This window comes from Plectropomus leopardus, chromosome 3 (assembly GCF_026936395.1).
Source record: "Plectropomus leopardus strain MGB_pleo_1.0 chromosome 3, ASM2693639v1, whole genome shotgun sequence".
Taxonomy (NCBI): Eukaryota; Metazoa; Chordata; class Actinopteri; order Perciformes; family Serranidae; genus Plectropomus; species Plectropomus leopardus.
The window spans coordinates 3,790,770-3,817,608 of record NC_142178.1 but is presented as its reverse complement, the minus strand read 5'-3'; the positions used below and the strand labels follow the sequence as shown (position 1 = coordinate 3,817,608).

The 26,839-nt window shown below is 40.6% G+C and overlaps 2 protein-coding genes across 20 annotated transcripts in view; both read right to left on the bottom strand.

Moving 5' to 3' along the window:
• The window catches only part of pecam1b (platelet and endothelial cell adhesion molecule 1b), a 34,020-nt gene extending 16,878 nt beyond the window's left edge, over positions 1-17,142 (bottom strand). For 10 of the 16 annotated variants that reach the window (XR_015776170.1, XR_015776171.1, XM_088075368.1 and 7 more), the window contains exons 1-8: positions 16,932-17,139; positions 16,796-16,831; positions 7,997-8,293; positions 7,470-7,751; positions 7,103-7,384; positions 6,308-6,580; positions 4,724-5,002; positions 1,766-2,041 (exon numbers count right to left, since the gene is read on the bottom strand). Coding sequence is in view for 14 of the 16 variants with exons in the window: in XM_088075368.1 (XP_087931494.1) it covers positions 1,766-2,041; positions 4,724-5,002; positions 6,308-6,580; positions 7,103-7,384; positions 7,470-7,751; positions 7,997-8,293; positions 16,796-16,831; positions 16,932-16,974 (1,768 nt within the window). In the remaining 2 variants the exon portion in view is untranslated. Of the gene's footprint in view, positions 1-1,765; positions 2,042-4,723; positions 5,003-6,307; positions 6,581-7,102; positions 7,385-7,469; positions 7,752-7,996; positions 8,294-16,795; positions 16,832-16,931 lie in introns of all 16 variants that reach the window. The other 6 variants (XM_088075354.1, XM_088075355.1, XM_088075356.1 and 3 more) reach the window with 3 other exon arrangements.
• A 732-nt stretch (positions 17,143-17,874) lies between these two features.
• Positions 17,875-26,839, bottom strand: part of rptor (regulatory associated protein of MTOR, complex 1) — a 256,587-nt gene continuing 247,622 nt past the window's right edge. For all 4 annotated transcript variants that reach the window (XM_042484972.2, XM_088075352.1, XM_088075351.1 and 1 more), the window contains 6 exons: positions 26,323-26,429; positions 24,939-25,066; positions 23,118-23,204; positions 22,919-23,035; positions 22,499-22,628; positions 17,875-21,326 (listed from right to left, as the gene is read on the bottom strand). In XM_042484972.2, coding sequence (XP_042340906.1) covers positions 21,258-21,326; positions 22,499-22,628; positions 22,919-23,035; positions 23,118-23,204; positions 24,939-25,066; positions 26,323-26,429 — 638 coding nt within the window. In that variant the 3' untranslated portion in view covers positions 17,875-21,257. The remainder of the gene's footprint in view (positions 21,327-22,498; positions 22,629-22,918; positions 23,036-23,117; positions 23,205-24,938; positions 25,067-26,322; positions 26,430-26,839) is intronic.

The following is a 26,839-nucleotide window of genomic DNA, read 5'->3' as shown; positions in this document are numbered from 1 at the left end:
GGGGAACCATGTATGACAGGAGCGCAGAAGGGTTTTGTGGCTTTAATGCAGAAGTTGCTGGACAGAAAGCTGCTGACTTTTCACTGCATCCTGCACCAAGAGGCACTTTGTGCTCAAACATTTCCTCCAGAATGCACAGAAGTAATGAATGTTGTCATTCAGATTGTCAATAAAATAATGGCAAAAGGTTTAAATCACCATCAGTTCTGTTTGTTCCTGGACGAGGCGGAAAGTGCGTATTCTGATCTCCTGCTGCACAACAACAGCAAACACAACAACAAGTCCGGTGGCTGTCCAGAAGCGAGGTGCTGAAACGCTTTGCCGAGTGTCCTGAAGAAGTGAAAACTTTTCTGGGCAGCAAAGCGCTCACCTTTCCTGAACTGGAAAAGCCAGAGTAGCTGGAAAAGCTACACTTCATGGTAGACACGACAGCGCACCTGAACACGCTGAACACAGCTCTTCAGGGGAAAAGACGCACAGCCCTGCACATGCTGGAGGATGTTTTGGCTTTCAAGAATCACAATTGGAGTGATACTGAAAATCTCTCCAAACCGGACAAACTAGTGTTCAAAACATGGAATGCTATCCCCAACATTTATGTGAACATGAAAAAGTATGCGCTTGGAGTCCTGTCGATCTCTGGATCCACATATGTATGTGAGCAGGTGTTCTCCAACATGAACTTTATTAAAAACAAGCATCGCGCACGCCTCACAGACAATAGCTTCTGATCCTCTGTAAAGATGAAGGCAACGTCATACAGCCCTGATGTGCAGACGCTGTGCGCTGAGGTTCATGAGGAGAAATCACATTAACCAAGTATGATAAATATTTCCATTGCCTGTTATTTTGCATATATTCATATTTTTTATTGTTCAATGAAATAGTCATTTTATTATTCAGGTGGACAGCTGACTGTACGCGCCAGTAAAAGGATGACGGCACACAGAAGAGGACTGCATTTTTGGTTTGCTGCCGGTGGATAATTTAAGTTCAGCGTTTTTCTCCATAAATACAAGGACTTGATTAGACATTGAGTGTTTTACTTGAAAGCAACCTTCAACCCAACGTCTTTTTTTGAAGTTCAAAATGTTTTTGTTGCATGCAGAAATGTAATATCGTTTTCTCTGCGGGAGTTCAGGGATTTCATACATGCAACACATTATAGTTTGTTTATACATAGCATAAAGGCAAAACAAACAAACAAAAAAAACGTTATATGCAGTGTTATTTCATTTTAAATATCAAAAAGTTTTGTGGCTCCCGGTGTGTTCTTTTCTGGGGGAAACGGGTCCAAGTGGCTCTTTGAGTGGTAAAGGTTGCAGACCCCTGCACTAGCCATTAGTCATTATTTCCATTCAAAGGTGTCATTGGTGTGTTATGGGAGTGATAATGGAAGGGCCAGCCCCTTATACATCCACGTGTATCCCACTGTTCACTAATCGCTCTGTACCGGGCTACTGCTGATATTGGGACGACAGTGGTGAGGAAGCTTAGCGCCCACCCTCTGCCAATATTGTTGCCTGAGGGTGATTTAGCTTTATCATCACTTTTTCTGTCCATAAAATTGTTTATCGAGTCAGAACTGTTAGCTGCCAGCTGCCGGCTAAGACTCTGAATCATAGATATGCTCTGGATGTCACATATAGCTTTTTTTAATTTTAGTCTCTGAAAGAAAAGTTAGTTTTTGCTTGCCCCAGAGGTCAGCGTCAGTCACAGAAGAGCAGGTCATGAACAGGTGAGTGTAAATACCCATCAGTCTTACCCTCTATGGTGACTCGCTCACTTTCGATCTTGTTGGCGGGGTTGACAGCCTCACAATAGTATGTGCCGCTGTGCTCTTTGGACAAAGGGCTGACCTGGTAGTTTGTGTTGTTTTCTTGGGAGATGGTGGTAAACAGTGGTTGTTGACTGCCAAGACGGTACCACTTAAAGGTGATCGGCGGAGTGCCTTTAACACCACATATGAGGTAGAGACGATCTCCCTCAGAGATATCTGCTAGGTCCGGGACGACAGTCAGGGTTGGCTGCGACAGAGGCACTGCGAGAGAAAAAGTGGAGGAACAAAAGCTGAGATTGGGCTTCTGTGCTGAGTTTATTAGCTTAGGTTTTCTCCAGGTTCTCAGGCTTCTTCCCACAGTCTGAAGACATTGGAAACCTGTCACGGTTATATTCTGTTTCTCGCTCATCTTCAGCTGGGATAGTCTCAAGCCTCCCCAGGACCCTTAGCCCAGAGGTATACTTGCTGTTTAACCTTGCATTTGCATACATGTCAGGATGCATCTGGCTGCGTCTTGAGTGTTTTTGCATATATATTTACCTATGCACGACATGTGTTACTGGAGGATACCTCTAGAGGGCACACAAGAGAGCTCAGGCTGTATACAACTTCTGGATGTGTGAGACAACGTAAACAACAGACATGTGGACACTGGAGTAGGTTGCTATCGTGTTAATGCTTAGATCAAGTAAAAAAGTGACAACAGCAAAAACATCGGTGGCACGTAAGGCCTCTAAATCAAGCCTGTCGGGACAATGGGGAGTATGTGTCTCGTGCGGCCAATGTAAGAGATTGATGATGGAAAGCACCACCAGTACTTTCACATGTCTGCTATGGTTCTACACTGCCCCTGATGTTTATATACATACTGCATCCACGTCGCATTCACTTTTTAAGGACACGCACAGCCAATGCATCAAACCAACGCAGGGGACACGTGGCAGCCCTCATGCCTGCGCATACGCATAGTTAACAGCAAGTATATCTCTGGCCTTAAGAGGATAAGCAGTTAATGAATGAATTTTATCGCTTCCTGAAAACATAAAAAGAGCATAATGACACATCATATTACATTACTGAATTCTTTAACAGTATAGTTTTTTGTTTTCTTACTCTTTTCCAAGAGTTACGTGAGGAGATCAATAGCACTCGTATTTGTGTGTTAAAAATGAGACGACCATGAGTAACTGGTTAACTTGGCTAACCATAAAGACTGGAAACTGGGAGACACAGCTTGTCTGGTCTGTCCAAATGTAACACAGTCCACCTGTCAACACCTCTAAAGCTCTCTCATACCATTTTTGTGGAGTTCCTTTCTGAATATTTCTTTGGTGGGACCAATAAATCTCCTGGATTGGAGGCAAATAATAATCCCCTGTGAATCACTGATGGTCATTTTTACATCTCTGTCTCTGTACACATTTAATTAATCCAACAAATACTTTATTTATGGAACTTTAAAGGTGTTGATAGGTGGATTTTCTAACAATTGGACAGAGCTAGGCTATCTTTTTTCCCCCATTTCCAGTCTTTATGCTAAGCTAAGATAACCAGTTGCTTGTCTGATAGCTTAATATACAGGACCGAAAGTTTCTAAATCTGTACCAAACCAAACAAAATGGGAAAATGTTTTTGTATTCATGATAATGTACAATAAAATACTGTCAATCATTTCAGTTTCGAAGTTAAATCTTGAGTTTTACAACAACAGCTGGAGAAACTGTTTAATGATAATTGGGCAAACACTGAGAAAGGCCCTGTGGTACAATCGAAAAGCTCCAAAATAGCTTCTCAAAGGACTTTGAGGTGAAATTCTTTTGTCAATACTCAAAAGGCTTTCCTTTTTTTTTTTTTAAAGACAAATGCCCCTTGGTAAAGCTGATGTGGCTCTGCAGTGACTCACCAAAATCCCCTTTACACATGGAACTGCTTTTGTTACCATTTTGACACCTAATTATGAATGTTTCAGTGTGTTTTAACCAAAACCATACTGGTTCAGAACCAGTAAAGTTGGCTCTCAGCTGAAACCAAAAAATAGCACGTTTTCCTTGCCCTGGAGTGTCAGTCACGATGATATCAGTAGGTGTGTCATATTGTACTGGTTGGGAAGAGAGGATGAAGAAGGCAGCAAATGAGAAGTGAAGTAAGAAATCGTCAGACACAAAAAGAGCAGGCAGAAGCCTCATTAATAGCTAGCTTATGCTTGGTGTTTTGGGAGAAAAAACAAATATCTGTGGACAAATTTAATAAACAATGGACCCCGTTAACACCGGTGACATCAAAAATCTAGTTACCTCTTTTTTCCCCCTTGCTTTGGCTTTGTTTTTTTTTTAATTTGTATTTACTTGTTTCTTTTTCTTTTTCTGTTTTGTTTTTATCTTTATTTTATCATTATTATTATAACTGTTTGAAACTACTTGTATATTTCTTGTGCTCTTTTCTTAAGACTGTAAACAGCAAAGTGGGAGATATATGCCAAATTAATATTATTTCAGCAACGTAATATTACCATTGAACATGCACTTAGTGGTATTAAACATGGACATATTTGAATTTATTGTGAACATCTCCTATGTTGTGTGCTGTCTTGAATAAATAAAAAGTACATATATGTGTGTATATATACAGTATATGTAATAACAAAACGAAAGTTCACATGTAAACAGTGTGATCCACAATTTTGCTTCAACTGTTTACTTCTTTTGTGCAAAGTTAAATGACCTTTTGATTACAATAGTTCCATGCAAATGGTGGACAAGCAAGCTAGTTCGCTTGACCGCACCACAGTTTCAAGAATGCTACACGGAATCTGCTCAAGAGCCGGAGCTCATTGGTGGAAAAGGAATATGACTGATCTGGATTTATTGAGCATTGTTTATGAGACAAATGAAGAATAAACTAAGCATGTAAAAATGGACAAACATACTTGTTTGGAATATTTACCTGTGATGTTAGCAATGAGTCGTTGGCTTAGCTTGCCTTGCTTGTTACTATTTTTCGCCTCACACATGTACTTGTTTATTTCTTCGGGCTTGGCGATGGTGACAGTGAACAGAGCTTGTTGACCCGGCAGCTTGACAGTGATTGTGTTCAGCTCCTCGTAGCCCATCAGCAGGGTATAGTTTATCGGCTGACTGCCAGAGTCGGACTGACAGAGGATCTTGAAGGGTTGTTTAAGGACTGCCCGGCCGACCACTGAGATCTTAGGAGTGGAGACAGAAACTAAAGAGGAGAGAAAGAAGAAGAAAACACATTGATTCCCTGTGGACAAATCCTATGACAACACCCCCCCTCATATCAACAAAACGAATGGAATGGAATTAGAAGAAATTTATGTGGGACTTAAACATGCAGTAACATAGGCATGAGGACAATACTGACGTACTATCACTTTCTGAGTTGGTATAGCAAACTTATTAGGAAACAGTTGCCTATTTACACATCCCACAGCAACATTAGCATTCATTTGCAGTCATGTTTTAGCTATCTGGTGAATGTAAGTCTAATACTCACTCCTCTAGTAGCTCTGTATTTGGTCTCTACCAACTATCAATGGAAGTATCTGGCTCCTTAGCTGCTAGATATTCCATTATGCTCACCAGCTAGTCGTTATCTTGCCAGCTGTTTGGTGCTGAGCAAGAATGGTACAGTGATTTTACGGGGCTTTGTCTGCAGGAGGTAAGCTGAATACTACCTCAGCCAGCTAAAAAAAAGCTACACGCATGTCCGTTTAGTCCAAGTCAGACATTGTCGGGAACATCAATAGAAAAAAAACAAAACAAAACACTCTTTAAGTGGAGGAGGACTTTAAGGGGCCATTCATATGGCAACCGTTCCTGCATGAATTGTTAAACTTTTGCTGCAGTTTCACCTTTCATTGACATGACTTGACACGACAACAGCCTTTCTGGAGCCACAAACTTTTGAAACCGGATTCTAGAATAATTTTTTGAAATCGCAATCCCTTCTGTTGACGTGTAAACTGACAAGGCGCGGATCCTGTGAGAAAGGTGACGTCACGACCGCACTTCGCACATGCACGTCGTGTTCTTCTAAGTTGTGTCATTATAAAATTACACTGTCAGCTACTGGCCTGGCATGTATACTACAGCATTTTTGGTTGTTTTTGCAGTGGTGTGATTATTGTTGTAAAAGTTCTTATTTTTACCTCTTTTTCTTCCGTTGTGAGAGAAAAATCTGACACAAGAGGAGTCTCCTCCACAACTCAATGCATGCTATTCTTTTTGTGCATATGAGTAAGGAGATAAACCTTAATAGTGCTCTATATGAGGCAAACAATGTATAAATTTGATAGCTCTCTGTTCATATTTGAGGTTCAGGGAAATACTTTTGTTTGCTTTTTTGCCCAAAGAGAAAAGTTTGATCTATATTGTTCTCAGATCTTATCTTAGCATTAAAACGACCCTAACCTGCTTAAAATGTCACTTGTTGCTTTGTAGCGAAGAATTACAACGTGCATCCAACATGGAAAATAAACACTACGAGGTGTCAGAGAAGTCAGCTTACCTTTGGGACGTACAGTCAGGATGTCACTGCGTTTCGTGATGCCCTTGGCTTGAGCTACACAGGTATAGTTGAAATCACTCGAAAGGGCAATGCCAGAGAATACCCCATTGCCTTTGGGGATGAGCTGGCTTTCGGGTGGATCAAGAGTGTAAGTCAACTTTTCCCTGCTAAGTCTCTCAGAGGCAGAGCTCTCACTTTTGCAGGTTAGTGTCATGTAGTCCCTTTGAAAGACTTCAGCAGGAGATATAGTGAGAGTGGGTACTGAAAACAGCTCTGTGGAAAGATAAAAAACAACAACAACAACAACACCCTTAACCCTTTGAAACATGAGTAAATTGGCTTGTCTTCTTTCAAAAACATGGGAAGAAGGCAATGAACAACAAACATGCCTACTTTAAGTGACCCCTGTCACATTACACATACTTATTTGATCAACTTCAATAAATAAATAAATACAAGCTATAGCAGATTTTAAGTCCATCTCGATTTTAGTCAGCAAGCCGATGCTAAAAAAGTTAGCTTGGTATGTATAAAATGATCTGAGGAAAGATAAACAGAAATAACTTCATTTTTAATCTCAACTTTAATCATTCAATTCATTTCATTTAATGGTGTTTTCAGGTATAGTTCTGACTAACCTTTTACTATGTTTTGTCAGTTTTGGGGCTGGGCCTAGCCTACAGAAAAGTATTAGTAATGCTAAATACATTTAAGATTAAAAACAAAGCAGAACTTGGAACACAGATTTATGTCTACACTGTTCACACAGAGGTCATCCTTCCCATGTCCACTCACCAGTCACCGAAATATTCTTTGAGTCAGTTTTCACTATTTTTCCCATCTCCACTCTGCATTCAAACTCTCCAGGGTCCTTTGCCAGTGCAACCATCCTGTGGTTGACTTTTGTGTCTCCACTGCTGAGAAGTTGTCTGCCCTGGCTCAGGTAGAGGTGGATGTTACTGGTAGAGGTTTCAGAGCTGTAGAAGACATTTCTGACTGTGCACGAGATGTTGAGTTGGTCTCCTTCATCGATCTTGGACTGTGGGAAAATCTCCAAAACTGCTTTGATCGGAAGCTCTAAGAAGACAAAACCAATAAAGAAAGAAAGCCCTGAGACAAGTCCGATGCTTTGAAAGTGCAGACATTTCTACATGCTACTCACCTTTGACTGAAACAGTGGTGATGTTGCTTTCCTCTGACTTGAATGACTCTGGTGTTACAAGGACAGTATAAGCACAGTGAATTTTGTGGATGCCCACGCTGCTAAGGTGAAGCTTAGCCTCTGCCTGGTTTGAGTTGACTTGCTTCTCCACAATCTCTTTGGAGCCCTCGTAGAAGTAGAAGAAAATGGAGCCTGTCTCTCCGGGCGCTGTACACCTGGCCGTTATCTCCTCCCCTTCACTTACCACACCTTTGTTAAGGTGGAGAATTGGTTTCGACAAGCCTGGAAAGCCAAAATGCAGGAAATGTGCTTCAATTTAATAAGAAAAGTAAACGAAAATGAAACAGCACCATCATCTGCCAATGTTGTAGAAACTCTGTCGCACATAAACACGTCAATGCCAACATCTTAACTTTGAAATCATTTTTAGATCTTGCAAACATGGGATTTAGAATCATGCCTGTGTCAGTAACATTTTTATGGTTAGAAAATGCAGGTAATGCTGTATATCCATGATAACAACCAACCTTTTACTGCGAGTTTCTTGGCTTCACTGGTCACTTGTTTTCCCTCAATGCTGATCTGGCACTTATATTTGCCGCTGTTGGAGACTCTGGCCTCGGGCAGAGGGTACAGGAGATCCTCTGAGGTGCTGGAGGTCTTGGTGTAGATTGTCTGGCTGTCCTTGTATATGGTGTACTCACGACTCAGCACCTCCTGCCCAGAGCTGCTGACGATGGCCTGGCATCTCAGAGTCACATTGGTGCCCCGAGTCACATCAGTGCTGGGCTGTATGGACAGGGTGATGTCTCTAATTGTGAATACTGGGGAATGAAAAAAATTTGTCTTACTGAACAATCTGCTCTATGGCACTGAAAGAGAGGGCCGTTGACTTTGAAGCCAAATTTCATTTGCCTTGAGACTGTTTTTCATTTTGCTACATTGTGAGTTCATACTCAATTGACAATTTGCACTTCATTGTTGGTTCCTTCTACTGCTGTGCGAGATGCAAATTCGTATTTTCTAGGATTGCGAAAGAATCCCGCCGTACTCTACCTCTGATTGGCTTACCCTGACATTCTTACCGTAACTCCTAACCTTTATCAGTCCCACCTTTCTTGCCTAAACATAACCGAGTCAACCAACAAAGCAACGAGAACAAGCCAAACATAGGGAGAGTAGGGCAGGTCATTACTTCACTATCGACAAATCGCAAATTGGTGTATGGGGCAGTAACACAGCAGTCTTAATACGGCATGATCCCCACTAGCAATTTTTGGTTCTAAAAATGATCTGAGAATGCTACAATACAATATTTTAGTACTGTTTTCAGCAGTAAGTTGCATCCTAGTTAGGGTAACATTCTCTATAAACATCAATAAAGTTAAAAATGTCTTTTGCTGTTGTTGTTGTTAACAAATCACATTACATTACAGTTTCATTTCAAAAATTGTGTGTAATCTCATTCCTCAATAGCATGCTCTGAATGTTGCTTGAAAATGTTCTTCCTCTGTTCTCATGTAACATTGTGGGAATGTTTTATAAAAGAACATTCTATAATCTGTCAGCTCTCAACATCACCAAAACATTCCCAGAATGTTGCAATTACAATGTTACCTCTTTGTCAGCATTTAACCCTTTAGGAATATTTTTTGAAATGATAAACATCCTCAAAGCATTCTTTGAACATTGTATTAAAATGTTTTCTTTAACACATTATTGCAACTTGCAGATAATGTTAGCCAATGTTGTGAGAATGTTCCCTGCAACCTGGGATGGCGACTTCACTTACAGTGTATTTACTCAAAGGACAACAGTAAAATACATCTTTATCGTTTCACTTTCTACTTGTTTTCAAAATTTTAAGTCCAGCCATATATTTTGGGAAAAAAGCTTACTATGGAGGTTGAGCCGTGAGTTGATTAGCTAAGGTTAGCATGCATAAAGTCCAGCACCCTCCCTGACGTAAATGAGCTTTTTCCTTGGAAAGCGAAGGAATGGCCCACCTTACTCTGCCTCTGATTGGCTTACCATGACATTCTTACCCTAATCCTACCCAATCCCACTCCTCTTCCCTTAACCTAACCAATCCAACAAACAAAGTCATGTGTACTAGCCAGTCATAGGGGGAGAAGGGTGGGTCATTCCTTCTCTATCCTAGGATTTGCCAGAGTTGTAGAATAGACAATAAAGTATCTTAGAAATGATTTCTAAAACCTGGAAATTAGTTAGCATTTTAGCACTCTCAGTTTCTTTGCCTCAGATTCAATTGGTTTTTTTTTTAATGTGTTTTAGGTTAAATGCCTTTAATAAGATCTGTAGTTAACACAAGCTTTTTCTGCACCATAAAATGCTTTAGTAAATACTCCACTCATGAACTTTTAAGCTTTTATGTCTTTTAAAAAAGGCCCTTGCTACTAAGTGGCTAAATGAGACTACAGAACATCATTACAACGCATCAAACTCTGCTTTACAGCCTTGTAGCGGTGGCAACGCTAAGTCATGTGACCATGGTGTAGTTCATTTATAGCCTAATACTAGCTTTTTACTTATACATTTGTGAAGATTCTCTGAAGCTGAACAAAAAAATTCTAAATATTTGTTAGTCATAGAGTTTATTTCCTGCGATAATCCAAAATCCAATGGAAAAATCCCATAGCCTTTTTGACAAGGTCCCCAGGGCTATTCTACTGCAGCACAGGGATTTACAAATTTGCCTCCCTGTCCAACCAAATTTATTGCTGCACCTTCGTAACATACAGACATTTTTCAAAGAATATGTTAATCAGTGTGCTTTACAGGTGCTGGTAGGTGAATTTTTGAGTTCTGGACAGAGCAAAGAGAGCAGTTTACCACTGCTATCTTCATGCTAAGCTGAGCTGGTTAACTCTAGGCTCAAACTAGATATTTACACATCTAAGATGTAACTTTTAGTAAAATAAAATTTAGTTAAATGTAGCTAATTTTTGATAGCTTCTATTGTTGGAGGATTACAAAACCCCGTTGCCGCTCTGTGTCTGTCAGTCTGTCGTCTACCTGATTCCGTGTGAACACAGCACAATTTGGACTGTATAATATTTTCAAGACTTATTGCTTTGTTTGATTATGAGCATCTTGAAGTGTTTCTACTTTGTGATTTTTACTGTGTTTTCCTCTATTTTGCTGTCTCTGTGGACATATTGGTGTTGGAGTCCTTTCCTCTCAGTGGAGTATAATTCTATGTTAATCTTGATTCCCCTCTGAACCCGTCATTTTAAACACCTGACCTCACCCTCATCCACTACAGAGTATGTCCGTCAGATAATTATGTTTTTTTTATAATGAAGAAGGCATGTGCCTAAAAGTACTCAAACACTGACATACATATGTACTTCGGTGAAGTCATGAGTGAGCAGCTTTTCCCTCCTTCCTGTTTGCTGTCTTAGTCACAGTTTACATAGAAGCAGACTGAACAGAATTTCCTTTGAATCACTTCCTAATCCCATTCAAATCAGCATTCTCAAAAGGCCGTTTCGCTGGCATGTTTGAAATGACTTCCACCGAAATTTCCATTACAGGTGCCATATAGTTAAGAATCATCTTGGCAATCAGGAAGCTGATGTGTTAACATGGAATTTAATCATACCAGTGATGGTATGCCATCTGGGTATGAGACTCACATAGGAAACAATGCATGTATGCATGACTGTAAAATTTATTGGTAGTTATCTTTTGTTTAAAAAAGAAACTAGCACTTGTATGCCTTTGCAAACCAGTCAACAGGCATGTCTAACTCCCTGTTTGTGAAAACAAGGATGCAGCACAGATCTCTACAATCAGCACAGTTTCAAGATTAGTCTCACCACATTCAGAATCTGAACAAATCTTTCTCCTTCTGTTCCTGTGATATTACGTTGAGTAACGGCTCGAGAAGTGTTATTGCAGAAAATTATGATGTCATAGTGAAGTTGACCTTTAACTTTTTGGATATAAAATGTCATCACTTCATCAGTGTATTCTGTTAGGCATTTCAGTGAACTTTTGTCATAATTAGTTTAGGAATTCTTGAGTTATGGCCAACAACATGTTTTGTGAGGTCACAGTGACCTTGAGCCTTGACCATCAAATTCTAAACAGCCCATTCTTGAGTCCGAGTGGATGTTTGTGCCAAATTTGAGGAAACCCCTTCATGGCCTTATTGAGATATTGTATATTGTGTTCACAAGAAGGAGATGGATGCAAGTTCACAGTGACCTTGACCTTTGACCACCAAAATTCAGCTCAGCACGGAGTCCAAGTAAACCTGTGCGCCAATTTCAAGAAATTCCCTAAGGGTGTTCTTTAAATGCCACGTTCATGAGAATGAGATGGATGCAAGGTCACAGTGAACTTGACCTTGGGCAATGAAAATGTAATCAATTCATCGTTCAGTCCAAGTGGATGTCTGAGCCAAATTTAAATAAATTCTATTAAAGTGTTCTTGATATATCATGTTCATGAGAATGGGATGGATGGACGGACAATCTGAAAACATAACGACAACACCAGAGGACAAAGGAAAGGGCACCTTCTATCTCTAATCAGCTGGACCTGGTGGTACCAGGTTTTCTTCTTTTTGGACCTACTATAAGGATATTTTTTGGAAAGATAAAAGTGCTTGCGAGTATCATTAGGATATTTTTGGAAAGATAAAAAGTGCTTGTGAGTATCATTAGTAGGCCTCAGGGTCTGGCATCCTTGAGTTTTCTCACTTAGGGTCTTGACACCAACGAGCCAATGTAATCTCTGATTTTACTGATTTCAGTCAGTCATTTTCTGTAACCGCTTATCCTCGTAAGGATCACAGGGGGGCTGGAGCCAATCCCAGCTGTCATCGGGCAGAAGGTCGCCAGACTATCGCAGGGCCGACACATATAGACAGACAACCGTACACGCTCACAGTCACACCTAAGGACAATTTAGAGTCACCAATCAACATGAGCTGCATGTCTTTGGACTGTGGGAGGAAGCCGGAGACCCTGGAGAGAACCCACGCAGACATTCTGTGCAAACTCCGCACAGAAGGGAGTTTCGGGTTTCGAACCAGGGACCCTCTTGCTGTGAGGCAACAGTGCTAACCACGACTGAAATGTTAAATAAGCTAAGACAAAGGCCAACCAACCCTGCTTTTTTACACAACCACTACAGGAACATTGGCTTGGTTCATTCATTCCTGGATCCTCTAAAATCCAGGATTCCTGGATCTTGATTCCCCTCTGAACCCGTCATTTTAAACACCTGACCTCACCCTCATCCACTACAGAGTATGTCCGTCAGATAATTATGTTTTTTTTATCATGAAGAAGGCATGTGCCTAAAAGTACTCAAACACTGACATACATATGTACTTCGGTGAAGTCATGAGTGAGCAGCTTTTCCCTCCTTCCTGTTTGCTGTCTTAGTCACAGTTTACATAGAAGCAGACTGAACAGAATTTCCTTTGAATCACTTCCTAATCCCATTCAAATCAGCATTCTCAAAAGGCCGTTTCGCTGGCATGTTTGAAATGACTTCCACCGAAATTTCCATTACAGGTGCCATATAGTTAAGAATCATCTTGGCAATCAGGAAGCTGATGTGTTAACATGGAATTTAATCATACCAGTGATGGTATGCCATCTGGGTATGAGACTCACATAGGAAACAATGCATGTATGCATGACTGTAAAATTTATTGGTAGTTATCTTTTGTTTAAAAAAGAAACTAGCACTTGTATGCCTTTGCAAACCAGTCAACAGGCATGTCTAACTCCCTGTTTGTGAAAACAAGGATGCAGCACAGATCTCTACAATCAGCACAGTTTCAAGATTAGTCTCACCACATTCAGAATCTGAACAAATCTTTCTCCTTCTGTTCCTGTGATATTACGTTGAGTAACGGCTCGAGAAGTGTTATTGCAGAAAATTATGATGTCATAGTGAAGTTGACCTTTAACTTTTTGGATATAAAATGTCATCACTTCATCAGTGTATTCTGTTAGGCATTCCTAAACTAATTATGACAAAAGTTCACTGAAATGCCTGAGTTATGGCCAACAACATGTTTTGTGAGGTCACAGTGACCTTGAGCCTTGACCATCAAATTCTAAACAGCCCATTCTTGAGTCCGAGTGGACGTTTGTGCCAAATTTGAGGAAACCCCTTCATGGCCTTATTGAGATATTGTATATTGTGTTCACAAGAAGGAGATGGATGCAAGTTCACAGTGACCTTGACCTTTGACCACCAAAATTCAGCTCAGCACGGAGTCCAAGTAAACCTGTGCGCCAATTTCAAGAAATTCCCTAAGGGTGTTCTTTAAATGCCACGTTCATGAGAATGAGATGGATGCAAGGTCACAGTGAACTTGACCTTGGGCAATGAAAATGTAATCAATTCATCGTTCAGTCCAAGTGGATGTCTGAGCCAAATTTAAATAAATTCTATTAAAGTGTTCTTGATATATCATGTTCATGAGAATGGGATGGATGGACGGACAATCTGAAAACATAACGACAACACCAGAGGACAAAGGAAAGGGCACCTTCTATCTCTAATCAGCTGGACCTGGTGGTACCAGGTTTTCTTCTTTTTGGACCTACTATAAGGATATTTTTTGGAAAGATAAAAGTGCTTGCGAGTATCATTAGGATATTTTTGGAAAGATAAAAAGTGCTTGTGAGTATCATTAGTAGGCCTCAGGGTCTGGCATCCTTGAGTTTTCTCACTTAGGGTCTTGACACCAACGAGCCAATGTAATCTCTGATTTTACTGATTTTACTGATTTCAGTCAGTCATTTTCTGTAACCGCTTATCCTCGTAAGGATCACAGGGGGGCTGGAGCCAATCCCAGCTGTCATCGGGCAGAAGGTCGCCAGACTATCGCAGGGCCGACACATATAGACAGACAACCGTACACGCTCACAGTCACACCTAAGGACAATTTAGAGTCACCAATCAACATGAGCTGCATGTCTTTGGACTGTGGGAGGAAGCCGGAGACCCTGGAGAGAACCCACGCAGACATTCTGTGCAAACTCCGCACAGAAGGGAGTTTCGGGTTTCGAACCAGGGACCCTCTTGCTGTGAGGCAACAGTGCTAACCACGACTGAAATGTTAAATAAGCTAAGACAAAGGCCAACCAACCCTGCTTTTTTACACAACCACTACAGGAACATTGGCTTGGTTCATTCATTCCTGGATCCTCTAAAATTGCTCATTTCCTTTTATGATAAAATGTTTTCAGTTTCTTCACGTTTATCAATCATAGTTTACTTTCAGATTGCTTTTTAATTCTCAGCCTCATTGTCTCTGGATTGATGGCAGCAGCTGAATTGCATCATTCACATGGCCACATGTGAATGCTTTGACAGTCACCTGAACTCATCCAAAAGTCATGAATCAGTTCATGTGCTCCTGTGCTTCACAGGCACCAACAGGTGGAAAACGCAGAAAGATTCAGAGGAGATATTTGCTGCCAGGTTCAAAAATATAGCAGCTACTGTCCAACATTTCAGGAAAACACTTTGATGTAACTTTTAAAAGTCATAATAGTTAAGTGTTCTGCAGTGTAATCAGACACAGAAGGCACCCTGCAGCTTCATCCATAGGGAATATGGTATGGAGTATTAGACACAACAGGCTGCTGTTGGGACTCAGGCGAGGGTGTAGTGGGGCTGTAAACAAACCCGGACAACAGGAAAAAAATAGGCAGGCACTTTGTCAGACAAACAGGCAACCCGGGGGACCTATCACCATTTCAGAGCCAGCTCTATCTGGCCCACACCCAGCATCATTCAGCAGGAGCTGGCAGGGCTGATGATGAGAAAAATCAGGAGTGCAGGGCAGAGATTTGCTCTCGATACACCCTGTGAGTTATGGCAGCTACATGCTGAGCCAGTGGTGGAAAGTAACTAAATACATTCAGTCAAGTACTATACTTGGGTACAATTTTGAGGTACTTTACTTTTTCATGCTGTATACTTATACTACATTGCACTTCAGACTACTCTACATTTCAGGGGGAAATATTGTACTGATGGCTAAAATTACATTTCAGATTAAGATTACATTAAAAAAACCTGATAATCTTGTAAAATACAACACATTATCAAAGATTAAATCAATTGTTCCCTTACAAAAAAGCTGTGTCTGTAGGTTATGGAAACCAGTAAACCAGTTTCATTTAAAGGAACAGTGTGTAAGATTTAGGAAAATTTAGCGGCACATAGTGGTGAGGATTGCAGATTGCAACCATCTAATACTTTTCCCAATTAGAATTGCTTCAGTGTTCCTTGTTCAGGAGGTTTCTTACTTAGTTACTGAGTTAAATTATCCACAGAGGTCAACTCCTCTCCAAAACAAACAAACCTGGTAATTAAAAATTGATAGAAATATACAAATTACAAAAAACGTTTGTATTTACAACACTGTGAAATCTGATGTTGATTTTACATTTTGTTTTCATCTAATTGTTAAGTTCACTTAAAATTTAGTTGTTTTTTTGTTTTTTTTACTTCACTGTGTGAAATTGTTGCAACTTAAGTCCAGGTGATTCGAAACTACAGCATCAAAGCTACATCAATTCAATATCGGCATAAAATTTCCCTCAAAAAACGGAGAGGGTCAAGTGGTCTGTTTTGCCAGTGGACGCTGAAAGAAACTCTCATCGATCTCATTCTCTTGACTGAGCGTCCCGCAGGATCCGAAGCGAAAAAATTAGAGTGTTCAAAGCAGGCCCGGTTGCCCGAATACTGCAAGTAGGAATAATGTAATAGGACTCCGGTTGTATTTTGTGGGTTTTCTCTCTCTGAACTGGGGCCATGATTTTTTGCATTGTGCTGTACTTTGCATATTTATTTTACAATAAAATAGCATTTATATTACAATTTTCAAGTCTGGACCTTGACCCTGGCTGGACAATACCTTCGTCTCTATTACAACAAATCCGGGCTGACTCATGCGTTCCATCACCAACGACCAAGTCAAGAGGACAGGGAGGCGTGTGACACTGCTCACCACCATGTTCCCAAAACTTCCTACAACATCTTTTCCACCAAACCCGACAGCGGCAGTCAGAAAGCTCTGATAACAAACATGACTGTTTCCACTGATGTTTTGCCCTCGGCTCTGGGTTTTGGAGCGTTTTTAGTGTGTGAATGACAAATCTTCCAACTCAAAGTCCCGATAACTTTGTCCATATGGAAAGTAAAGCAATAACGCTCCGTAAACAAATACAAATTCCACCCTCTGCTCCAACCAGTGGCAGTTCTGTGGAAGATATTCAGTCCGCTGTCTCTATGTAAAGTGTAATTTAGACTTTACTTACATCGCTGTGCATTTGCCGCGCTCCATGGATGCAGGTCTTGAAAGAGAAGAAAGCACCAGATTAGAGACATATCTATCAACCAGCTCCACAAAAACAAATCCAAAGAGTTCTTAAAGAAGGAGAGAGCAGGTCTTACAGCTGGACAGGAGCATGGAGGTAAGCAATAGAAGGAGGCCCATCCTGTCTGAGGAACAGCGAGGCTCCCAACCCTGCTTATTGTCCTGTGGTCAACACTCTAGTGACTCTGCTGGCTGGCGGGTGGTGTGTGTGAAGGGCAGATCTTATTCTAGTGGGCGGGAGCTGACACTTAGGTGGTGCTCTACCTCTGCCCCTCAGTGGTAAGTCAGCGGTGGCGGTTATCAACCCGAGCAGCCGTCAGCTTGGCTTAATTTGCCAGGAAGTGAGTGTTGTTTCCTCAGGATGTTCGTGCCGCCCGGCTCTTTGCTGTTGTGGAATGTTCTCTGTTCTCCTTCATGTGTGTGTGTGTGTGCGTGTGTGAAATGGTAGTCGCAATAATGTTGTATTGCTGTGGGTGCAGTAGCCGGGCCTTTGACCTCTGACCTCGGTTGGCAGGGTCGGTGCAGGTAGATGAACAAGACTGGGAAAACATACTTTGTGTAGCAGAGCCCACTTCCTGAAGCGGAGATAATGTAGCTGAGCTTCTGTGAAATGTTTTCACAGACATAAATCTCACAGAACACAGGTAGGTGGAGCTACTGTCTGGTGAACTCCTGAAAACTGTCACGTTTGATTTAAGTGATTGCTCAATAACTTGATCCAATAAATTTGACAAAATAATCCGTACTTGAACAAAATCAAGCCTCAAAGTATTCAATATCAAATAAATATATATAAATGATATGAATATATTAAGAATTACACAAAAATGTTAAAAGCTCTAGTTTTGTTTTAAAATGTTATCTATACTTTTACTTCAGATAACAAAAACCAATTATGTAACGTCAATAAGCCTTCTTCTGGCTAATATCCGGTTGTAGGAGAATAAAGTGGATAAAGGCAGTGAAAAAGCCAAAAAAATACATTAAAAAATTTAAATAAGGCCAAAAATAGACAAAATCTGGTGTTGTATTTGGTTTATTTCATTGATTTCATCTCCCGTCTCATAAACCAGTCAGAAAAGCCGTCTAAAGTCACAGAGACAACCCTGATTGTTTCCCTTTCACTACTTTAAACCTCTTCTTCCAGATCTAAAATCCTAAAACTCAAAGCAGGATACTTAGAGATGAATGTACTTCTGTGCCAAAATGCTCTGTTTCGGCTGAGTGGGTGCAGCAGGTGAGGCCTGCGAGAGCACACTGGGTGCTAACAAGCTTGGTGACGGGGTGACGGTGGGGACTGATGTGGTGACTGTACTGCAGCCGCATGTGCAGACTGTATGGTGTGTGTTCCCAGTTCATTTCCAGTCCATGAGTCCAGTCTTTCTGTGGGTAAACGCAAAGCTCGAGACAACTGATGCAGAGGATTGACGTGGGCAAGACAGGAAAGAAAGAGGGGGCCGGCTGACGAGGTTTGGCGATGAAAGGGGGCATGGTGTGAAGTGCGATATGTGTGTTTGTGTGTGTAAGGGTAAGGCTGTCCCCACTTTTTTTCCGTCCACCTCACTGAGGCTAAGGCAAACAAAATGCCAGCAGAATTAAAAACATAAAATTACAAAACAGAAAGAGAAAAAAAGAATAATAAAAAAAAGAAGCTAAATAAGCAAAGCAGCAGCCCCTGAGCAGAGGCACGTCGACGGTGATACTGCACCAAAACAAACTAAATCAGAGCTCACCTTTGAATAAAAAAGGCGTCTTTACCAAACAACCAATCTCTGGCGTGACGACACACCCGGTCATGTGACCTGTCCATCATGCTGCAGACACGGGGGGGGGGGGCTGGCTGGCAGTTGCACAATATTGGTTTGAGGTGGCTCATTGTACCTGAGCGAGATTTAGGACACAGACTAAAACTTGATACAGTCAACACATACAGAGTTAAAGACGAATGTCACAGCTCTGATGCCACCGATTAACATTATGCCTCCAACAAATCAAACCAATCAAGCCTGGCAGTAAAATCAAAACTCTAGGAAAAAGAAAAAGAAAGCTCGAAGGAGGTTTTCATCAAAATGAACAGCGGGCGGGCACGTGATTAGCCACATAACCTTCTCTAAACCTGCTGTGCCTTGTACTCAAAGGTTGTCTTGACCGTATGGAATTAAGAAAAGCTGCCCTCGCTGTGGTTAGATAAGCAACTAGGGTCAACTTCTATTTTCCAGAAAAAGATGGACCGGCACACAGGAGCAACAATCGACAAACGGCAGGGTTTTGGGACTACTGCACTCATCTGAAGGGGGCCAAAAAAATATTTCAGAGATCCTTTCACTTTCGTTTGATTCCACATGGCGAGGATTTGGACATACTGATTAACAGAGGGTTTAGACCTTTATAGGAAATCCAGTCAACCATTTGAAGTCTGAGCCAGTTGGTTTGGTGTCTTTCAAAAACACGGGGAGGGGGCAAGAAGCAACTTAACAAGACGTCCCAACAATTTGCAAAAAATTTGTTTAGAAAATGTACGAGAAAATAACCTTAAAAAAAAACCCAACCTGTGTTGGTGGTGTTAAAAAAAGTAAAAAGTATTTTGTCTGATTAATTTTTTCCTTTACACAATTTTATGTATAAAATTATTATCATTATAAATGTAGTTTTCCAGACATTTTTTTTTCTATTTTGGTTGGGATTTTAATTTAGGTATTTTAGGCAACAAGTAACTTAACAAGACATGGCCAAAAATCACAAAAGATGGTCCAAGAAAATTGACCTTAAATTAATAAAAAAAATAAATAAAGAATAAAAACAAACAAGAAATGGCTTATATAAAATATATATATATATATATATATATATATATATATATATAGGCCATATGATTTCTTTTCTGTGACGCAGTATTAAAAAAAATAAAATCATTATGATTATAAATATATTTTTTTTCTGGACATTTTAACTTATTTTTTGGGGATCATTTTCTGATTAAACTAACTTTTTTCACGTACTTTCTTGTCATATTTTTCTAATTTCTTGCAGTCAGTGACATTTCTTGCCAAGTTGGTTACGGCTTTTATTCCCAATGTGTTGGAAAAAAACATACCAATTTCTTTAGGTTTCAAGGGGTCAAGAAAAGAAAACTAGCGTTGATCCTGGTTTCAAAGGGTTAATTGACAGCTTTCCTGTCACTGAAAAAAATAAAATAAAATCTGGTACTGGAAGTAAATAAAGAGAAAGCTGGAAATGAGTGTTTGTATTGCTATACTGTGGCACATTTGGACAGAGTGTGTCGACTTCTGGGCAAATACAACTGTTTCCAGCTAATGATGCTGCTATTATCTTCAAACTGAAGCGCTATTTTCTCTCAGAAACATCTGGGGAGGAGGCTTGAGGCTGAATCATGAGGTTTTTTTATTGCTTTGCAGGGGAGTTGTGCAGGTCCTGCAGGCTCCCTGGAGGACTGGATGCTAAGCTTTTACCGATCTAGCCCTCCTCTCTCTGTGCTAAATATAAGGTATGTATCATTCTAGGGGGCAATGGAGGGTTTCCCTTCTTACAGGCAATACGTTAAAAAACAAATAAACCAACAACCCCCCACCCCCACCCCAAGCCACAATAAAAGGGAGCTTGCATGGAAAATATGATGAAGTTTGGCACGCTGGGGTCAGGGAAGCAGGGAGTTGCAGTGGAGCAGGCATCTTTTTTGGGCATCAATTAAAGTCCAAGGCTATGAAGGCCCACTGAGGGGCACATCTGTGCTATTTAACACACACTCACACTCACGCACACAAACACTCATCACGTCTGCCTGGTGGACGTGTCAGGCCCAGCACAGTCCTCCATCTCTGGGTCCGTCCCTACAAACGGGTAGCAAAATTCTGCGTCCTTTGGCTGTGAGACGGCCATTCAAATGAATTTCTAAATACACAGCAGGGTCCAGCTGAGGGCCAGTCTGTGTCTCCTGCACCAGCGAATTCGTTTTTTTGACATGTTTGTCCTCCCCCTCGCCCACATTTAGGGTTGCTGTGGTCACAGTTCGTTCAGGTAGTGCTGCTCGCTGTGCGGCAAGGAGGAGGAGCCCCAGTCGTTGGCGGGTACCACTTCTTTAAAATAGAACCTCTATTCTTCTGTATATGCTATTTAAATATACACACTCCTCAGCACAGCCAAGTCTACAATCATTAGCTTCAGGATAAGAATATGAATAAACAGTGAGAATAATAATAATAATAATAATAATATATATATCGTCGTTCGTAGCATGAGTTTTTGTCAGCAGCCATCACGAGAACATTCAGGGTGGTAATTGCATATGTACAACAAAAATGTCATTTACATCCTGCAGCACGAGGCTCAGGGTCACAAGTCATATGTGGTGATTTTGTTGGGGGAGGGTGATGAATGCTGGTGTGTTATCTGAGCCTCTTCTCTGCTGAGTAGATGGACATGTAGTAGTCGTTGCTGCCAACCGCCAAGTGTGGCTGCAGGGAGACAGAGAAAGGACAGGTCAGATGGTCTTATTTGTCACAGGTTAAAGTTCATACACAGTTTTATCAAAACCTTTCCATCACTTTGACATTCTCTGAAACGACCATAGATACTCCTCATTGCTTCCCTTTTTATTACTATTTAAATGCCTTAAAAAAAATAAATAAATAAACAAAATAATGAATTCAGAAAAAGATTAGAACCGAATATTTAGTTAGATTGTTATTTCGAACGTGCCAAAAAAACAACAGGAGAACAAAATAAAATATAAGCAAGAAAAACAACACCAGGATGCCCATCAGACATATTCAGTAAACAAACTAGTGTAAGCTGTATGAAAAGGAGTACATACACTCACTCGCTCGCTCTCTCACACACACACACACACACACACACACACACACACAGAACAAAGAAACACATCAATACAGAAAACAAAGTCGCATTATCAAAAGCAGTCTACCTGTCTTGTATCATATCTTACTGGCCGTTTCTCTCTCTGTTGTACCAGCTCACATCCCCTCAGTATGTTCTTTTTAAAATCACATTTTAAATTCATTAAATGTTCAACATGTTTTCAATTCCACACCACAGCTGTTCCAAAAATTAACCCCTTTGACTGAAATACAAAGATAACTGTTTCTTGATCGTGTAAATTCCTCACAAATCACGTCAACTTTCCTTCACTTGAAACAACTTTGGAATATTATAAGGTATTAGATGATTTTTAGCTCTAATGATTTGAACCATTTTGAAATCAACCAAATCTTTGAACTGAAGTGCGCTAGATATAACTAAGGGACTGTTCATTATTTTTGAAGGGGAGTGGGTGCAGAAAGTGGGAGGCATGTCAAATCTATTTTTTAAGCACTGGCTAGGGACTTATGTTTTTTATTTTGGCTTAGAGGAGAATGATACAACTTCATATGTCTGTATTTTGTATTTATTTTTCTTTTAAAGAAAACAAACTTTCCAAAGGCATGTTTCTATTCATCATTGGCTTAACTGTGGTTACTTTATGCTGAAAACATCAGTTTGCAAAATATCATGTGTTATTATAGATCAAAGTGCCCACACTCAACAAAATTTGGGGTAATTCTGGAACAACTGGCCCAGATGTGTGTCTGCGTGAGTACAGTGGAGAGTGAATGTTAGTGTTGGTTACCCAGTGAGGATGGAAGGCTAAACAACTGATGGCCCCGATCCTTTGTCCCATGAAGCCGTCATAGTACTTTATGTTGCTGATCACGTCGCCGTTAGCATTGTAGACTGCTATGAACTGGTTCATTGAGCCACTGGAGAATAGAGGGTTAAAGAGAGACAGAAAGATGTGTACTGCAGTGATATCTTTTGTGGTGACATGTAACCTTCTGCATGGATGTCAGGTGTATTATCCAGTTAAATCTGTTCAGTTTGTTAAGCCGAGTCAATAAACAAAGAACAATATTCTGCTTTTCTTATTTTGACAGATGGAACAAATTCAAGAGGACAGAAAAGGAGGGATGAAGAGATCTGACCTTCACAACGCAGACACTTGATGAGCTTTTCTCTGGGCTGCTATCTGCAGCTACACAAACAAACTCACCAGGCGAACAGGTTGGCCTGCGGGTGGATGTCTAGAGCCGTTAACCCCTTCACTGTCTGCAGCACGTTGACGGAGTCTGGAGTCCGCGGCTCAAAGAATCGAACGTCCCCGTTAACACTGGCGGGAAATGTCAAAGTCAGTAAAGGCATAAAAAGAAAAAAAAAAGGAGTGAATCTTTAGGGACAAAGAAAGAGCACACCTGACACTAATAATATGTCCATCTGTCTCCTTCTGTAGATGAGCTTTGACCACCCAGGCTCCATGCTCCCTGTAGGTCATCACACGACTGCAGAGAAACATGACACACAGAGCAAATGTCAGCTGAGGTTTCATTTAGAAGGGTGTTTCTCGGCTCACAGGAAACACAGGAAAATAACACCAGAGCTGGGAGAAAAAAACAAAAAAACACAAGATGAAGTAAAAAGCCATTATATGTGTGCTTACCAATCAGAGAGAGAGTAGGTGATCATCGATTTTCAAATGACTTTTACCTGACTGCTGCTAAATTATCAAACTGACCATTGTTAATGTTATACTGGAAAATATGTTCGATGAAATAGTGCTAAAACATACTGACATTGAGACGGACTAAATTATGCTCAACAATTAATATCTCCTCAGGTTTAGACGTTATTCTGATATCAACATTTGATGCCTAGACAGGCTTCAAGGCAGGTAGTTTGCTTTTAAAATACATAGGTGGGAAACCCAACATACAAGTTAAACATGAATAGCTCGTCCTCTGGGGTCTAAAATTCAGTACATCATAGCTGCTTGCCTCACTTGCCTGGCGTTTTTTTTAAACATATAACATTTAAACTCTATTCAAATGTAATTCTAGCAAGCTGGCACACAGAGAGGAGAAAATGAAGAACTGTACGAGATAGTAAACAAGCCGTTTTCATACATCGATATATATTACAGCTACATTACATATTCAGCTACGGATAATACATTTGCTGTTACATCACTGAGAAGGTTATTTACCAAAGTTTTTTTTACTTTTCTAAGTCTTGCAATTATTTTTTTTGCAAATTCCATAACTTTTCTAGGCCTAGAAAATGTCACTGTGCAATACCATGACTTTGTCAGGTTTTCCATGACCGTTGGAACCTTAATCATATTTCATGTGGAACAGGAGATGACCTTCTTATCGAATAATAGAAGCTCGATTAAGTAGAAACAAGAGTATAAAACACAAAAGCATGTCTCTCAGCATTGTAACATGTAATGACAGTTAGAATCCACTGGGTGGCACCATGAGACCGTGACTGAAAGAAGTACTAACCGTCGCCTGGAGAGACTAAGGTGGTATCAGAGCTGAAAACCACACAACCATCTTTTTAGAACTAAACTGTACCTGAATACCCACCACCCAGAATGCACCTGGTCAAATACATCCTGACTACAGGTGTGAAAGGAAGTGCATTTGATCTCTCTAAATTTTAATGACAAAACGTGAATTTGCAACAGTAAACAGCACTTTTAGATCATAATGATACTGCATACACGAGGGATGAAAAACCTTTCATATTCCAAACGTGACCCGTGTGTGTCTGTCTGCTGCTCCTGGACTCATCTCAGGGGGAGCGACAAGAAGAAGCTCCTGAAAGACGTAACTCCACGCCCGAGGGGAATGATTAAATTAGCTTTACTTAAAGATTTATGGGCCACTTCATGGTTTAACTGCTTTGTTTTTCCCCTTTGGGCCTGAAATTAAAATAATGTTTAACCAACTGGGGGGATACGGTGCCACCAGGGTCCATTAAAACAGGGAGCAACCTCAAAGGGAGATTTACAGCACGCTGGTTATTAGTATAGATTAGAGATGTGAATAATGTAGGACTGTGTAGGAGTTAAAGCCCACACAAAGTGCTGTGTGTGTGTTCTGCACTGTATTTAAATAATGGCGAGACAGTGAAAGAATGCTGGGAAATTAAAACAGAAATGAATAATCCATTTAACCTTCTGTGTGATCAAACAACAGTGAGGTCAGACTCAGAGAGAGAGAGGGTCTTACCATTCATTCGGACCCATCCTCCTGTCGAATACACGAACAGATCCGTCACCCAGACCAGCAACGATGAGCGAACGCTGGGAGTCACAGGACAGGCTGGTCACACAGCTGTCCGCTCCTGTTGGGATGTCCTGGTGGACCAACACAAACAAAACTAGAATTACCGCCTCGTGGTCGTATGCCTGTGTGCACCAGTCGAGTTGCAGTTACATTTTACAATGAACATAAATTCAAGGTGGACACCCATAATTAGTGTCACCAATGCAGTTTCTGACTAAATGTCTCCCCTAATGTTCCTGAGTTATGATGCTGAGTAATGGCCAGAAAAGTGTTTTTGCAGAACATTATTAAGACATCTTGAGATATTGTGTTCAAGAGAATGAGAATGACACAAGTCCCCTGTGACCTTCACCTTTGACCAGTTTATCCTTGAGTCAAAGTGGACATTTGTGCCAAATTAGAGTTAACTCTCTCAAGCTATTTTTAAGTCATTACATTCACTAAAATAAGATAGACAAAGTCACAATGACCTTGACCTTTGACCATAACAATCTAATTGTTCATTGTTGAGTCCAAGTGGACATTTGTGACATACTTGAGAAAATTCCCTCGAGACCATCTTGAGATATTGCGTTACAGAGAATGAGAGGGACACAAGTCCACCATGACCCTGACCTTTGACCACCAAAATCTAATCAGTTCATCCTTCAGTCTAAGTGGATGTTTGTACTAAATTTGAAGGAAGTCCCTCAGAGCATTCTTAAGATACAGGACAATGGTTGCACGCAAGTATGGACGGACAATCCCAAAACATCAAGCCTCAGGCCTCGGCTATCGCTGGCGTGGGGGCATAAAAATCCCCATTAAAGGCTTCTGAAGCAAAACTAGGCCTCTCATTTAACATGAACCTTTCTTTGAAATCATCAGTCATGTGCTTGGTTGAGTGTTGGCTTGTTTGAAGTTGGACCCAGCATCAACATGCAGCCACAGGCGAAGCTGGGCCATTTGTTCTTGTATTAAGTCCATCCATCAAGACAGTGATTAAGCACACCAAAGGCTGGTACATGTGTAAAACAAAGACACAAGGGAAACTAATAATGCTAACTTCCATTGGTTTACTAAAACAGACAACATCATAAGTATATTGTACACATTAAATTCATCTGTGAATAGCTAAAAAACAGATAATAACTTATATGGTTTACTCATGTTTTAGTATCTTTAACACTTAGGGACTGTTTGGTTTATATTAAGCACAATTCATTCCTCATCTTTTGACAGCTTATAAAACACCACTAGATGTAATCCTTGCACCAAGTTCCAGCTGTATTCACTGTGAGCTTTTGGAGAAAATCTGACATACAAGTACATGCACTGAGTACAGTACCTGGACCTTCATCTCCCTGTCCGTGTCCCAGATTCTGACCACTCGGACATCTCCAGACGTCATGAGGAGCCCTGTCTCCTGCTCCCAGTCCACCACCATGCCTGCACCTACAACACAGGAGCACGTACACATAAACATACATGAACAAATGTGCACTCCATAAAACATACATCAGTAATGTGTGTTGTTCTTAGACTGATATTTTGAGGCCATTCCCTCAAGACCTTCTTGAGATATTGTGTTGCAGAGAATGAGATGGACACAAGGCCACAGAAACCTTGACCTTTGACCACCGAATTCTAATCAGTTCTTTATTTAGTTCAAATGGACATTTGTGCCAAATTTGAAAAAAATTCTGTTGAAGTGTTCATTAGATATCGCGTTCACAAGAATGAGACAGGTGAGGTCACAGTGACCTTTACCTTTGACCTATGACCATCACAATCTAATCAGTTCATTGTTGAGTCCAAATGGGCGTTTATGCCAAATTCGAAAAAAAAATTCCCTTAAGGTGTTC